Source organism: Nerophis lumbriciformis, linkage group LG05, assembly GCF_033978685.3.
Source record: "Nerophis lumbriciformis linkage group LG05, RoL_Nlum_v2.1, whole genome shotgun sequence".
Taxonomy (NCBI): Eukaryota; Metazoa; Chordata; class Actinopteri; order Syngnathiformes; family Syngnathidae; genus Nerophis; species Nerophis lumbriciformis.
The window spans coordinates 46,110,389-46,126,764 of NC_084552.2; the positions used below are offsets into that span (position 1 = coordinate 46,110,389).

At 44.6% G+C, this 16,376-nt stretch overlaps 1 protein-coding gene across 7 annotated transcripts in view; it reads left to right on the forward strand.

Moving 5' to 3' along the window:
• The first annotated feature begins 287 nt into the window (after window positions 1–287).
• Window positions 288–16,376, forward strand: part of ehbp1l1a (EH domain binding protein 1-like 1a) — a 30,966-nt gene continuing 14,877 nt past the window's right edge. The window contains exons 1-14 of one of the 7 annotated variants that reach the window (XM_072913254.1): window positions 288–774; window positions 8,826–8,883; window positions 8,968–9,063; window positions 9,133–9,186; window positions 9,256–9,434; window positions 9,509–9,654; window positions 9,768–9,824; window positions 12,950–13,153; window positions 13,330–13,452; window positions 13,526–13,648; window positions 13,728–13,739; window positions 15,503–15,712; window positions 15,854–15,913; window positions 15,976–16,033. In XM_072913254.1, the coding sequence (XP_072769355.1) occupies window positions 671–774; window positions 8,826–8,883; window positions 8,968–9,063; window positions 9,133–9,186; window positions 9,256–9,434; window positions 9,509–9,654; window positions 9,768–9,824; window positions 12,950–13,153; window positions 13,330–13,452; window positions 13,526–13,648; window positions 13,728–13,739; window positions 15,503–15,712; window positions 15,854–15,913; window positions 15,976–16,033 (1,484 nt within the window). In that variant the 5' untranslated portion in view covers window positions 288–670. Of the gene's footprint in view, window positions 775–8,825; window positions 8,884–8,967; window positions 9,064–9,132; window positions 9,187–9,255; window positions 9,435–9,508; window positions 9,655–9,767; window positions 9,825–12,949; window positions 13,154–13,329; window positions 13,453–13,525; window positions 13,649–13,727; window positions 13,833–15,502; window positions 15,713–15,853; window positions 15,914–15,975; window positions 16,034–16,376 lie in introns of all 7 variants that reach the window. The other 6 variants (XM_061959360.2, XM_072913255.1, XM_061959361.2 and 3 more) reach the window with 6 other exon arrangements.

The following is a 16,376-nucleotide window of genomic DNA, read 5'->3' on the forward strand; positions in this document are numbered from 1 at the left end:
TATATATATATAAGCCCTGCGATGAGGTGGCGACTTGTCCAGGACGTACCCCGCCTTCCGCCCAAATGCAGCTGAGATAGGCTCCAGCACCCCCCATGACCCCAAAAGGGACAAGCAGTAGAAAATGGTTGGATGGATATAAGTTTAGAAGATAAGTACTTTTCAGTAGAGACGGAAGTCCTGCCGTGATAAACGAAAATGAAACCGGATGTAACTCTTAAAAAGTACCATAACTGTTAAAAACACACGTAAAAAGTAGATGGGTGTTTTTAAACACTGAGTGAATTTTGGGTTATTCTTAAGTCAACTTTTCTGACATACTAGCACACATGAGAGACATTAGAATGGCATGATGATGTATGATTGGCTCATCAGGAAGAGAGCATAGACGTGTCTCATTTATTTCCAGAACAAATTCTACCTCCACATATCTTCTGACAAACAAATCGCTTGCGCTTGTGTTCTTTTGTTATAAAAAGTATGTGTTTTATTTTGAATGCGGTCGTGGCCACGTTTCCGGTTCGTGCTGGTTAGCGTTGACGCAGATGACGATTATCGAGGCGCTGGGGCTGTCAGCCGGAGAAAGCCATCGAGACAAGACAGGTGTCCCATCACTTCTTCCTTTCTCTTCATGTCGCGCTGTCAGGGGATTTGACACCATTGTTCGACCATGACTTCGGTTTGGAAGCGACTGCAGCGCGTTGGGAAGAAAGCATCCAAGTTCCAGTTTGCCGCGTCTTTTGGCGAGCTGCTGGTAGAATGCACTAATAAATGGTGAGTAGCTAGCTGCTAATGCTCAACTTTATCAACAACGCGAGTCGTCTCCCGTTTATAACGTCTTGTTGAAAGAGCTACTACGTTCGTGGCTTTGTTCTGGAACAGCTCACTAACTTGGTAATAATTAGTCAAATTTATAATTTTGGTTATAAACCTGTAAGATCTGATGGCCGTGTTACAAATAGTAACACTTAGTATTTTGAGTGCGTAAGTGTGACAGTAGAATGCCAATACCCGGATGTCGCACTCAACCCTCTAATGGTTATTAAGTGATGGAGCCCATAGATTTTTTTATTTCTATTTATTCGTATTTTATTTCTTATTCCTAAAATAAAACTGGCTTAAAATATGCCAGTTTGTGTTTAAATACTTTTTAAACACATACAACAACAACACGATGATAATAACCGTGATATTGTTGGTCACAACAACCGTGGTGTTTTTATTTAGAAACCGGTACGATGTGCTCAACAGCCTTACATTGAAAGAAGTCCATCTTTAGGTTTTTTTATTTTATTGAATTTTATAAACCTTTATTTATAATATACATCATTTACAAACAATCAAGAAATAATAATAATCAAAACAAGCACAGAAACAGTACAAAAACAGTACAAAACAGCGCCAGGGGGTTGTAAACTCAATAAAGTAACTAAAATAGAATGCAAGATATATATGTATGTAACGAAATGTAAAGCCATAGGCTCACACAATTTTCGTAAATAATTGGGAATAGGTTGATTGGCAACACTAAATTGGCCCTAGTGTGTGAATGTGAGTGTGAATGTTGTCTGTCTATCTGTGTTGGCCCTGCGATGAGGTGGCGACTTGTCCAGGGTGTAGCCCGCCTTCCGCCCGATTGTAGCTCAGATAGGCTCCAGCGCCCCCCGTGACCCCGAAGGGAATAAGCGGTAGAAAATGGATGGATGGATAGAAGATGGAGCCCATAGATCAGGGGTCGGGAACCTTTTTGGCTGAGAGAGCCATGAAAGCCAAATATTTTAAAATGTATTTCCGTTAGAGCCATATCATATTTTTTAACACTGAATACAACTAAATGCGGGCAGCACGGTGGTAGAGGGGTTAGTGCATCTGCCTCACAATACGAAGGTTCGATCCTGCGCTCGAGATCTTTCTGTGTGGAGTTTGCATGTTCTCCCCGTGACTGCGTGGGTTCCCTCCGGGTACTCCGGCTTCCTCCCACCCCCAAAGACATGCACCTGGGGATAGGTTGATTGGCAACACTAAATTGGCCCTAGTGTGAGAATGTGAGTGTGAATGTTGTCTGTCTATCTGTGTTGGCCCTGCGATGAGGTGGCGACTTGTCCAGGGTGACCCCGCCTACCGCCCGACTGCAGCTGAGATAGGCTCCAGCGACCCCAAAAAGGGACAAGAGGTAGAAAATGGATGGATGGATGGACAACTAAATGCATGCATTTTTTAAGTAAGACCAACATTTTTAGTGCATAATAAGTCTCTAATTAGTTTTAATAACATTGTTATTTCTTGAACAGGTGTGGTAGAAAACGGATGGATGGATTAAAATGCATGAGAATGTTTTTTATTTTGAACGTTATTTTTAACATTGTGATTACCAGCGGAATTATTCGTTACTTATCGTGTTAAGCAATGTCAGCTAAGATTTATCTGAGAGCCAGATGCAGTCATCAAAAGAGCCACATCTGGCTATAGAGCCATAGGTTCCCTACCGCTGCCATAGATATATGGATCCTATCCTATATATGGCACGCAGGACGGCTTGGCTTGTAGCAGAAGAGAATGGGATAAGTGGTTGTTAGTCATAAACAATGAGAGTATAAGAAGAGTTGAAGAAATAGTGTGATCGCCATTTCCGGTAAGTGTGCAAAAACAGTGATGAATTTGAACAGCAATGCACTGTCCAAATTTGCACCCTTCCTCACGTGCATAATACAGTAGATCCCCTCTGTTTGTAGAGATTACGTTCCGAGACCACCAGCAGAATGTGAAGTAATGCAAGCACACTGGTCTCTCAATTTACGAGTAATCGGAGTTGCGAGGTGTCTCAGCGTCTTGTTTTAGAAATAAATTATTTAATGTATTGTTACACATTGTTGTTCATGCTTTGTTTACACAAGAACTAAGAGTAAAGCCCCGCCGTAGCGTCAGTCTGCATCCCACAAGCTACCTCGAGCCTCCGTGGCATGCGGCAACAAATGACAAACTTTTATCCACAAAAGTTTTGCAAAGCTGCAGATGCTGTAGGGTCAGAACGAGACAGAACAAATTGAAACACGTCAACGTCAAACGTGTTGTCAAATGTCACAATAAATATATGCAACCAGCTGTATTAAAACAAGTCACTTATAATAAGATAAAAAGCGGACTTGGCAACACTTATGAAAAAAAAAAGGCCGTCCGATGTAGGGACACCAAGGTAAATGCTGATCAATTTTGTAGCAATATTTTGAAAAAACTGCTGTATTTGTTTTTAGTACATGGTATTGTATTGTAAGAGCATTGAATTTATCACAACTGGACTGTTTGGTTTGTTTTAGAAGGCGTTTTGCCTCTCATCCAAGCAGGCTTCATCAGTTCCTGTTTATAGACGTAGATTGGTCAGATCTAGTCTTAGACTTAGATCAGTCAGATCTCGATTCGACCAATATAAGTCTATGAGCATGAACTGATGAAGCCTACGTGGATGAGAGGCAAAATGTCTCCTAAGAAGAAACAACACAGTCCAGTTGTGATCGACTGAATGACCTGGATGAATGAGAATAATGCTATTTATTTTTGAAGTAATGTTACATTTTAAATGTTTTGGAAGAGCCGAGCATGGATTGAATTGATTTCAGTTCATTTGCTGCTTTGAGATACAAGTATTTTGAGTTACGAGCTTGGTCGTGGAACACAATATGCTCGTAAGTTGAGGTACCACCGTAACAGCAACGTCCTATTTTGGACACTAATCCAGCTCCAGTAACACTTCACGTCTCACTTTAATTGCCATTGTTCACCTGCAACGCAGGAAGCTAACAAGCTTAATGCATAGAAGCATAATCCTGATTTGAGTCGTATTATATGGTATACCTCACACACTTATTAAACATTTAAAAAAATGTTACAATAGGTAGTCACGACTAATGTATGGTAGTGTACGATAATAAATAGAACAGTCACAGTCTTTATCTTGGTGGTCAGGCTACCGCTAGAACCGCGCTTCTATCTCTTGTGGTGCTACCTCCACTGCTCAATAGGCCGCTCGGTCGTTCGGGCTAGCAGTCAGAGATAATCAAGCGTTTCTCAAATGCTGCGTTTGCATAACCCACTCTGCATCTGTATTGCCTGTTTCTTCGCTTCAACTTTGAGGCTGAATTGTAACAAAGATGACTATCAAAAGCTAGTGCTGCTACAGCCTCTTAGGTCACATGTACAGTATGCTATATTATTATACTGTACATAAATTATTATTGATTCAAGGTAAATAAAATGGGATGAGTATGCGGCAATCCACTGTATAGATATGTAGGATTAAGTGTTGAAATGCACAATTTAGAAAACAGCCCATGTTAGCGTGTTTGACAGAACTTCCGGGTCTTGTTTTTGATGCTGAGATGCTGCGGCTGCACTATGCTTGTTTTGTGGCATCCTGCTAAGTGGGTCAGCCAAAGCTTACAACACAAAACCGCCTCTGTCACAGCAAAATATACTGAAAGCAATGATATTTAATTCACACGAAACAGTCACTGTGGTGTGGTGTTGCCATTTTGAGTTGAGAGTTTAAATTAGATTACTAAATGATGTTATGCTTTAATTCCACTGAGCTTACTCATAATTTAGTTCTCCAGCCCGAGCTTGCATTGTGGCTCAGCTTTCCCTCTCGGAGCTTAACACACACATGCACAAGCAACAACATGTTTTTATCTGTCATAGAAAGCTATAACCAGTGACTTTTCCTGTTCTCTTTCGAGCTTATCATCTTGCCCCAAAGACACAAAATGTCCAATGGAGGGGAGTCACCACAGTATTGATTACGACATATTCAGTAAAAGTTACCAGCTGGGGTTTCAACCTCACTGTTATTTGATGAAACATCTGTGTCTTTAAAAATTTGGTCATCCAGAATATTTATTTGCTTTTCTACATAATAACACGCAGGCTGGGGAGCTCATGCTTGACATAATGTGATGTCACATGTGATGTCAGTGTAAACCAAGAAGAATGTGTAAAATGTGGATCAGCTGGACAGGCTGTTCTCCGGCAACAAGCATTTCTTCTGCTTTAATCGTTGTGGATCACCAACAATCCACAACATTTTCCTCACACGGAGTGTCTCTTTGAAAGACTTGTCAACATGCCGCTAGAGTTTGCTGACAAACAAAAAGTGCAGCAGGTGTTGAATATGTGTGAGCTTAAGGCTCCGTCTATTTTGGTTTCTGTTGGTCACTTTCGCTCTTTGGGCAACAGCAGTATATGGTGCTGTATTGATTAGGGGTGTCAAAAAAAAAAAAAATCAGATTAATCGTAATTCTTATTTGTAACGATTCTTAATGGAATAAAATAATAGAAAAAAAATAATAATTAAAAATCGATTTTTATTTATTTATATATTTTTTCAATCTGTCCTGTCCAGCCACTCATGTCATTATGTAGATGTCCATATTTATAATAACGTAAATAATGTAGACCTCTATGAAGAACACGAACAAGGAACCCAGATTTCCCTCGCCCGGACGCGGGTCACCGGGGCCCTCCTCTGGAGCCAGGCCCGGAGGTGTGGCACGATGGCGAGCGCCTGGTGGCCGGGCCTGTCCCCATGGGGCCCGGCCGGGCACAGCCCGAAGAGGCAACGTGGGTCCCCCCTCCAATGGGCTCACCACCCATAGCAGGGGTCATAGAGGTCGGGTGCGATGTGAGCTGGGCGGAAGCCGAAGGCAGGGCACTTGGCGGTCCGATCCTCGGCTACAGAAGCTAGCTCTTGGGACGTGGAACGTCACCTCGCTGGGGGGGAAGGAGCCTGAGCTTGTGCGTGAGGTGGAGAAGTTCCGGCTAGATATAGTCGGACTCACTTCGACGCACAGCAAGGGCTCTGGAACCAGTTCTCTTGACAGGGGCTGGACTCTCTTCCACTCTGGCGTTGCCGGCAATGAGAGGCGACGGGCTGGGGTGGCAATTCTTGTTTCCCCTCGGCTCAAAGCCTGCACGTTGGAGTTCAACCCGGTGGACGAGAGGGTAGCCTCCCTCCGCCTTCGGGTGGGGGGACGGGTCCTGACTGTTGTTTGCGCTTACGCGCCCAACGGCAGTTCAGATTACCCACCCTTTTTGGATTCACTCGAGGGAGTACTGGAGAGTGCTCCCCCGGGTGATTCCCTCGTTCTACTGGGGGACTTCAACGCTCATGTTGGCAACGACAGTGAAACCTGGAGAGGCGTGATTGGGAAGAATGGCCGCCCGGATCTGAACCCGAGTGGTGTTTTGTTATTGGACTTTTGTGCTCGTCACGGATTGTCAATAACAAACACCATGTTCAAACATAAGGGTGTCCATATGTGCACTTGGCACCAGGACACCCTAGGCCGCAGTTCCATGATCGACTTTGTAGTTGTGTCATCGGATTTGCGGCCTCATGTTTTGGACACTCGGGTGAAGAGAGGGGCGGAGCTTTCTACCGATCACCACCTGGTGGTGAGTTGGCTGCGATGGTGGGGGAGGATGCCGGACAGACCTGGCAGGCCCAAACGCATTGTGAGGGTTTGCTGGGAACGTCTAGCAGAGTCTCCTGTCAGAGAGAGTTTCAATTCCCACCTCCGGAAGAACTTTGAACATGTCACGAGGGAGGCGCTGGACATTGAGTCCGAGTGGACGATGTTCCGTACCTCTGTTGTCGGGGCGGCCGATTGGAGCTGTGGCCGCAGGGTAGTTGGTGCCTGTCGTGGCGGTAATCCTAGAACCCGTTGGTGGACACCGGCGGTGAGGGATGCCGTCAAGCTGAAGAAGGAGTCCTATCGGGTTCTTTTGGCTCATGGGACTCCTGACGCAGCAGACAGGTACCGACAGGCCAAGCGGTGTGCGGCTTCAGCGGTCGCGGAGGCAAAAACTCGGACATGGGAGGAGTTCGGTGAGGCCATGGAAAAAGACTTCCGGACGGCTTCGAAGCAATTCTGGACCACCATCCGCCGCCTCAGGAAGGGGAAGCAGTGCAGTGTCAACACCGTGTATGGTGGGGATGGTGCTCTGTTGACCTCGACTGTGGATGTTGTGGATCGGTGGAGAGAATACTTCGAAGACCTCCTCAATCCTACCAGCACGTCTTCCTATGAGGAAGCAGGGCCTGGGGAATCTGTGGTGGGCTCTCCTATTTCTGGGGCTGAGGTTGCCGAGGTAGTTAAAAAGCTCCTCGGTGGCAAGGCCCCGGGGGTGGATGAGATCCGCCCGGAGTTCCTTAAGGCTCTGGATGTTGTGGGGCTGTCTTGGTTGACAAGACTCTGCAACATCGCGTGGACATCGGGGGCGGTACCTCTGGATTGGCAGACCGGGGTGGTGGTTCCTCTCTTTAAGAAGGGGAACCGGAGGGTGTGTTCCAACTATCGTGGGATCACACTCCTCAGCCTTCCCGGTAAGGTCTATTCAGGTGTACTGGAGAGGAGGCTACGCCGGATAGTCGAACCTCGGATTCAGGAGGAACAGTGTGGTTTTCGTCCTGGTCGTGGAACTGTGGACCAGCTCTATACTCTCGGCAGGGTCCTTGAGGGTGCATGGGAGTTTGCCCAACCAGTCTACATGTGCTTTGTGGACTTGGAGAAGGCATTCGACCGTGTACCCCGGGAAGTCCTGTGGGGAGTGCTCAGAGAGTATGGGGTAACGGACTGTCTTATTGTGGCGGTTCGCTCCCTGTATAATCGGTGTCAGAGCTTGGTCCGCATTGCCGGCAGTAAGTCGGACACGTTTCCAGTGAGGGTTGGACTCCGCCAGGGCTGCCCTTTGTCACCGATTCTGTTCATAACCTTTATGGACAGAATTTCTAGGCGCAGTCAGGGCGTTGAGGGTATCTGGTTTGGTGGCTGCAGGATTAGGTCTCTGCTTTTTGCAGATGATGTGGTCCTGATGGCTTCATCTGGCCAAGATCTTCAGCTCTCACTGGATCGGTTCGCAGCCGAGTGTGAAGCGACTGGGATGAGAATCAGCACCTCCAAATCCGAGTCCATGGTTCTCGCCCGGAAAAGGGTGGAGTGCCATCTCCGGGTTGGGGAGGAGATCTTGCCCCAAGTGGAGGAGTTCAAGTACCTCGGAGTCTTGTTCACGAGTGAGGGAAGAGTGGATCGTGAGATCGACAGGCGGATCGGTGCGGCATCTTCAGTAATGCGGACGCTGTATCGATCCGTTGTGGTGAAGAAGGAGCTGAGCCAGAAGGCAAAGCTCTCGATTTACCGGTCGATCTACGTTCCCATCCTCACCTATGGTCATGAGCTTTGGGTCATGACCGAAAGGACAAGATCACGGGTACAAGCGGCCGAAATGAGTTTCCTCCGCCGGGTGGCGGGGCTCTCCCTTAGAGATAGGGTGAGAAGCTCTGCCATCCGGGGGGAGCTCAAAGTAAAGCCGCTGCTCCTCCATATCGAGAGGAGCCAGATGAGGTGGTTCGGGCATCTGGTCAGGATGCCACCCGAACGCCTCCCTCGGGAGGTGTTTCGGGCACGTCCGACCGGTAGGAGGCCACGGGGAAGACCCAGGACACGTTGGGAAGACTATGTCTCCCGGCTGGCCTGGGAACGCCTCGGGATCCACCGGGAGGAGCTGGACGAAGTGGCTGGGGAGAGGGAAGTCTGGGCTTCCCTGCTTAGGCTGCTGCCCCCGCGACCCGACCTCGGATAAGCGGAAGAAGATGGATGGATGGATGGATGGAATAATGTGTAGTTAATTACAAACAAAATAGAGGCCAAACTATTTGTTTTAATATTTTTTTTAAATATATAATACAAGTTTAAGTAAGACATTTTCTTTGAATCACCTTTTTTGTGGTCCACACATATTGTTGGTTTGATAGTTATAAATGACTGTGATTCCAGGCAACCAGACAAACTGAGAGTGGTGTGGATCCGAAGAAATAGACGTCATAGCACAAAGGTATGAAACCAAATACAGAGATTTTATTCAGATATGTTGTTATAAAATACAAACATGGGCTAACTTAATTGTGGCCACTTTTAGCTCCATAGTTGGCAGCCAGGTATCCAGAACCCTTACAGAGGTCTGGTACTCTGGCAGGTCCCTGAGAGTCTGGACATCACAGTGACACTCTTCAAGGTAACAAGATCCTTTCCTCTTAAAACTTGAACGTGGACAAGAACATTGCTAAGATCTTTCTTTCAACAGGAGCCAGCTGCAGAGGACTTTGAAGACAAAGATTGGACTTTTGTCATTGAGAATGTAAGTATTTGACTTAACTGACAATGTCGTCTCAGGCACTTGTGTTCACTTCCCTCTTCTCCGTTTCAGGAGACAAAGGGGCGAAGGAAGGTATTGGCCTCGGCCGACGTCAACATGAAGGACTATGCCAGCGCCACACCGGCGCACTACGACCTGAGGCTCAAGTTGAAACCTCTGTCGGTAAAAGTGAAAGAGGCAACTCTCAAACTCACCTTGTCCTGTGTGTTTCTCAAGGAGGGCAAAGCCACGTGAGTCAGCAGCAACCTCTCAAACACTTTAAAGTAAAAGTTATAAGTACAGACATTGCTCTCATATCTTGCAGTGATGAGGATATGCAGAGTCTGGCCAGTCTAATGAGTTTCAAGCAGAGCGACATCGGCAATCTGGATGATTTTAACGACAGTGACGAGGAAGCAGGCGAGGAAAGGAGGTCAAACTTCGGAAGTGGACTAGCTGCTTCTGGTTCAGGTAATACTTATTACCAACACACAAGTCAAACATTAACTGGACAGTTTCTTCTTTCTATTCATCTTTTTCGTGTTCTCTCGTCGTGTTTCTGTCATTGCGCTGCTTCTTTTCAGCTTCTACAAGATTATATGACCTGGCTTGGAGGCCTGCTGTTGATTCAGGCCCCCAAGGTAACCTCCTGTCCACAATTATTTTACAGTGGATGCCCACCTATTTGCAATTAGTTTTTTGCTACACTGCATATTCAGATTAAAAAAAAAAAATTCTACATTTTCGTATTAATTTGATTCATGGGAATACACGCCCATTCGTGCATTTTCTTTCTGAAAATATGCAAAAAAACATTTAATTCACCCTAAATTGGTAATCATTTATAAACAATAATAAAGCATAGTATGTACATCATAATATTACAGCATACATGTACGCAAGACAGAGCTTTCATCAGTATAGCAGATATAATAAACTGATTCATAACATTGTAATTGGGCCATCGACCAGTTTATTTTACATTTGGAGCCGTGTACCAATGCACTCACATCTTTTGAATTAAAACCGATTTCTGATTCATATAGGTTACTTGTTAGACCCCTAGGAATTAGGCAAGCAGTGCGTCTGGATTATGTAGACACAGGGTTGGTTTTTGGACTTTTGGCCTGCGGAGCCTCAAACTACACCTCGCCGTTGTAGAGTGAGATGAAAGCGACACCACAATATCTACTGTACATATTGTACATTTTACAGGTTGTGAGGCATTTTATAGGGCGTAGGAAAGAGTATTCAACTAAAATTATAATAGGTCCAGTTATAGGTTTATTTTTATGTTGTTTTTCCTGTCCTCTCACTCCATCTTTTTTTGTTCGCATTTCATACACTTATCTGACAGTCTTTCTCTCCCTGTTTCTCCATACATCCTGCACTTTTGTCTGTCTCTATGCTTAGCGCCTGGAATGCACAGATTTGATAGGCTGAGAAGTATCACGTGCAGGAATGTGTATATCGTTAGGATTTCATCGATACAATACAAATAATGATATTCCTTACCGATACCGGTATTCATCGGTACTCTTTCGGTACTATATGGAATTCGTGTAGATAAAGATGTAAAAAAACATGTACTGTATTTTCCGCACTATAAGGCGCACCTATAAACCTCCAATTTCCTCAAAAGATGACAGTGCGCCTTATAATCCGGTGCGCCTTATATATGGACCAATATTGAGCCACAACAGGTCTCGCAACTACGGTAACTACGTCGACTTAATGTTTCCCCTTCTACGGCTGCTTACCGTAGAAGAATAACTTCTTCGCCTTGAGTTTAAACTCTGCGTCGTAAGCGTGTCTCTTAATAGGAGCCATTTTTGGGTCTTTACATAAAGTTTAGGTCTCGCAACTACGGTAATCAGCCGCCGACTTCATTTTCCCCCGTAGAAGAAGAACTTCTTCTTCTTTGGAGCACATCTTAAGCTGTTGTCCTGGGTGAAGGGCGGTACCGCTGGCGACATTACCAAGTTCTGAAAGCCATAGCCGATTCCATCTGCAGGAGAGTCAGTCACAGCAAGACTCTCCGCCCAGTAAAGAGCACCGCTTTCATCAGAGCTGGGGAGAAGTCAACACCGGCTGCCCGGAACACCTCTTGTGGTCTGTTGGCAACAGCACGCGACTGGGAGCTGTCAGTTGATCTGGGCAAGCAGTTGTGGCTGCCAAAACAACACTAAGGCCAGATATTGTGCTTACCTCCTCCAAGCAGGTAATCCTCCTGGAGCTCACAGTGCCTTGGAAGGACCGTATGGAGGTGGCCAATGAGAGGAAGAGCGCAAAGTACTCTCAGCTTGTGGCGGAGTGTCTGACCAATGGGTGGCGAGCGATGTGCCGGCCCATTTAAGTGGAATGTCGAGGGTTTGTGGGCAAATCCCTCTGCAGGGCCTACAGAATGCTTGGCATCACAGGGGCCAGCCAGCGAAGGGCCATGAAGTTAGCCACAGATGCAGCATAAGTGGCATCAAGGTGGCTGTGGATCAGGAGGGGAGAGGCGTGGCATGTCGGGCAGTAGCGCTACCTGGACACAGGCTGGGGCCTGATCAACCCTGGCTGGGTCGCCTAGGGGAGGGGGTCTGATTGTTGAAAGACCCAACACCCCCTGTGATCCTAGGTTACATCACTGAGGATGTGTCCAGTTGCACCATTGGTGTATTTAAAAAGATTATTGTTATCAATATTGAAATCATGATTACTGATTGTTAGGTAAAGCAGTGTTGGGGTGTGAACGTAATACCATCATGTCATTTATAATGTCTGATAAAAAGACTATAGATAAAGGTTATCCATATATCTAAAGACAAATATTCCCGTTTGTATGAAGAATTAATCACGATGCACACGAAGGGTTAACAAGTAAACTTTTCACTGCAGACACGTCTTTGGTTGTGTGTGTTTGTCTATGTCTTCTGATATGAAGTGAATGTCACAGATGAACCATTTTTAGATTTATGGCTAAATTATCCTAATATACAGATAAAAGGCATGATTTATAATCGAGAATAACTTTGATGAGACGAGACGCGATGATGCGGGAGCAGCAAGACATCGCTGCAAGCTCACAGTAAAGCAGCAGAGGGTTACTTAGCTGTGTGCTATCAATCAGCCGCTAAAAAATCGCTTGTCTGCGTTAGCGCTTATGATAAATATATCGCTAATATTTGGTTAATATTCAGGTCACGATATACATAAAGTATTGTTGGCGGGTTTTGGATGGTTATTTAGAGGGTTTTGTGGTCGGATTAGAGAGACTCCATTGAAAGACTATTTATGTATTTATTTTAAAAAAAACCTGTGTGTTCATGTCTTTTATAGAGATTGTGAATGATAGGCAGCACATCTCTAATTTCTGCGCATTTCCAGTATGATCGGATACAGAAGTGTAACTCCAGTGACGGAAATTGCCGAAGACGTTCGGAGCGGAATATTAAAAATGGCTGAGTGAATTGGTGACAATTTGTGATGTTTAAACAGTATTTTCACATACTTTGCGGATTGTAAATAAGATTGGATATGGTTTAATGGATACAATGAAACACAATTAGGCATATCAAGTCAACTTGTTTTTCCACTCTACTGGTACTTTAACGTGTCACAAGTAGGCATTTTTATGGGTTTTTTTGTGGGTTTTTTTTTGCTATCTCGGAATTAACCCCTGCAAATAGCGGATATCCACTGTACTCCACCTTCTGGCTTCACCGTCTGCATTCTTCATTTCCATCATGCACCCTGTCCTCTTTCCTTCCCGTTCATCCAGTAAACACAGAGAAGGATGGAAAAAGGTCTCGTTTCTGCGTTTCTGCTTCAATGTCTGTACCATCTCATCATGCTCCGCCTCAACCCCAACACCTCCCCACTGCCCATCAGGCGCCCCCTTCCATCTATGCCTATTCATTGCCAGCTTTCACACAAGGTCACCCTCCTGCACTTCCCAAAATCTTCCAGCCTAGTTGCGGATCAGGTACATGTGACGTTCCTTCACATGTTAAACAGTGACCAGAGTTCAGAGTTCATGTGTATAAATATTTGTAAGCTAGGAATGTTCTCATGCAAACTAATCCACAATGACTGAACTCTCTCCTAACGGTTTGTCTTGTTTTATTTTTACTTTCGCTTATTGCCTTTTTTTTGTGCCAGCTCCCAAACGGCCACGAAGCTTCCACATTGACACCCCCATTGAACTCTCCTCCTTCCCGCTCTCCCAGTCGCCCACTGATTCCTCTTTCTCCTCTCCCGCCTTCACTGATAGCTCACCACCAGGTACAAGCATACACTTTCATGTGCTACTCTTTCTTAGTTCTTTCCTTCATTGTCTTCATCACCTCCTCCTCAGCTCCTCTCAGCTCCCGCCCTCCTTTACCTCTGCAAGCTTCTCCTGCTCAGAAACATCTCAAGGTGGTGGAGCACGGCTCAACACTGACCAGACCCTCCAGTCTTCCCTCAGCCTCTGACACAGGTACAGGCCGGGACAGCCTACGCCTGCTCTTTGCCTTTCCAGTCCTTCCATGCTTCCATCCCTTCTCTTTTCCCTCCAGCTTCCTGGCAGAGTGAGTGGAGGCCTCCTAAATGTCATACCCCTTTAGGACAGCCCACACTCTCACCAAAGTTTCTACATCCTGGGCAGCAGATAAAAACACCATGTAATGCTGCTCCCCATTGAAATTACATACTGTATTTATATTGCAATTTAGCAATTATATGCAGATCTGCCAACATGAACGCAATTTTTGCAGACTGCATGCATTTTGACCCTTGCATACAAGCATATTCAATTTCTAACCCTGGACATAGCATGACGTGCACCTAAAAAAAAAAAAAATTCTAACACATCCGGTGACATGGACCAGAAAGGCTATAATTGGTTGTCTTGTAGTACACTATTTCCTGTCTGTATGAAGAGTTATGATGGTGCGGCTCAGATAGCCGTTGGGTCCTTGGGCAAGACACCTCACTCACCTTGCTCCCAGTACCGCTCACAGTTGTGTGTGAATATGAATAAATGTTTGGTGGTGGTCGGAGACGCTGTATACACAAATGGACAGCCCCATTCCTGTCAGTCTACCCCAGGGGAGCTGTGGCTACAAATGTAGCTTACCACCATCAATGTGTAAATGTAGAGCGAATGAATGATGGGTTCTCAGTTCTCACTGTAAAGCACTTTGCGTGTCTGGAAAAGTGCTATATAAATCTAGTCCATTATTATTATGAATATTATTCAGAGGGCGGACATCCCACCTCTGCCAATGCCTGTAAGTGGCTGTTGTAATGCATTAATTAGTTTCAGCTGTAGTAACTGTATCCTTCTCTATTTAATTACCATCGTTCACTTGCTACGAATCAAAGTAACAAGCTAGATAGAAGACAAGTGTTGTTGTTCACAAAGTTGACATTATGTCATGTAGCCTATACCGACAGGATTTTTGCCTATGGCCCGTTTGTTATTGGCCTGCTGCAAATTGTAGAAATCTATTTAAACTAAAAATTTTGAAAATAAAGCAAATGGCATAATTTAATGAGAAAAAGCTGGAATGTTGATAACATTAACTAATAACATAAAGCTTTGTCTTTAAAGGGGCTGTTTACAACTTGCTCAAAGTTACATTTTTAAAACCGACACACCACTGACAAGCTTTAAATACAATTATTGGTTTGGGAGAACAGATTTGTCTTTATTTGCCACAATTAGATGTTAACTTTGTAAAACACTTGCGCACGGGACAAATACAGTATAATGTTGACTTTGGTTGACTTTTGTTTTTGTGTGTGTGCACACTTGTGTGTACAAGATTTAAAAAAATAAAGATACAATAGCCGCCATACAGAGTTTAAAGAGGTGAGCGAGACAATAAATGATTCCAAACACTGCACTTGTGACATGACGTTGTTCTATTTCTCAGTGTGTGTATCCTGAAGGTTTGAACTAGGAAGAGAGCGGGTTACAAAGGTTGAACGTGAGCGCCCTCCAAGCATCTACCTAACTGTGACATACAGCAGCTTTAATTCCCATGTATCACAAGTTTTGCTTTTTCACAAAATATAATACAATGTTAAACTTATCATAACCAACCCGCATTTTCTTCCAAGTTGCCGGTTGGGAGGACTAATAGCATTTTTTTAAGGTTGGCAGGCCTGTATATGTTGTGTATAAATAGCTACTAAACTTTCAAATTATTTGTTCATTCATCTATTTATGATTATTTTTCAAATGTGTAAAATGTGATCACTTTGTGTGCAAACATTTGTAGTCATGAATATTCTTTCCTTCATTTCCTGTCCATTATTCCACACTCCATGTCACACTCCATGTCAGCTTCATCCTGTCCACCTGTCAGTCCGCCTCTTCATCAGGAACACATGGAAGGTTCTGGATGTGCTCCTTCCTGGGGAAGCCCACCACCTGCCGGCATTGTTGACACCCCCTCTTGTTCTTCTATACGTCCTTCTTCGACTTTTCCTCCTGCTCTTGCTCAGCCTCCTTTATCTCAAAGTCCCACAGTATTTCCCAGTGGCCAAGATTCAGGTACAGAATAAAGAAGGAGAATATTGGAACAGGGTGGATAATGTCTTCTTCAGCAGTGTGCTGTTGGTGTATAAACTGCGACATGAAGTGAATTGCCAAGTTTAAAAGTTGTCTCATGTGGATGCGTGGTTTTCCCTACAGACTTTAAGAGACAGTTGAGCACGCTCAGTGAGGAAGACAACCAGTGCACCACACCCACAAGTAAGCCTCTGCAAAATAGTCCCGACTTTTTGGGAATAAATGACTAATTTGATTTTATTTAGGTCCTGATCCCAAAGTTACTGGTCCATTTAAAGTACATCTTGTCAAGGCATCAGCAGGGTGAGTTTAAGTTATGTTATGTTGTTTTTGCTACGTCTAAGTAGTGGTTTTTGATGCAAATCCTCCTAAGAGCACTCTGGGCTTATTATGTAATATGTTACCCATCACTGACCTGCACGTTACTGAGAAAACATGTTGTTTTTAGCAGTGGTTTGTATAAAACATAATTAATTTCACAGTCTGTTACTCACATGGTTGATTATCTCAGCTACACATGCTCTTGAATTTTGGGATATTTTTGTCATGTGTTTGCATGTTTCTGACCTGAATAGTAGTATGGAAAAGGAATGCCATGTAAAAGAAGCCTCTTATTTGCATTTATGTGTTTGTACATGTGGACTGG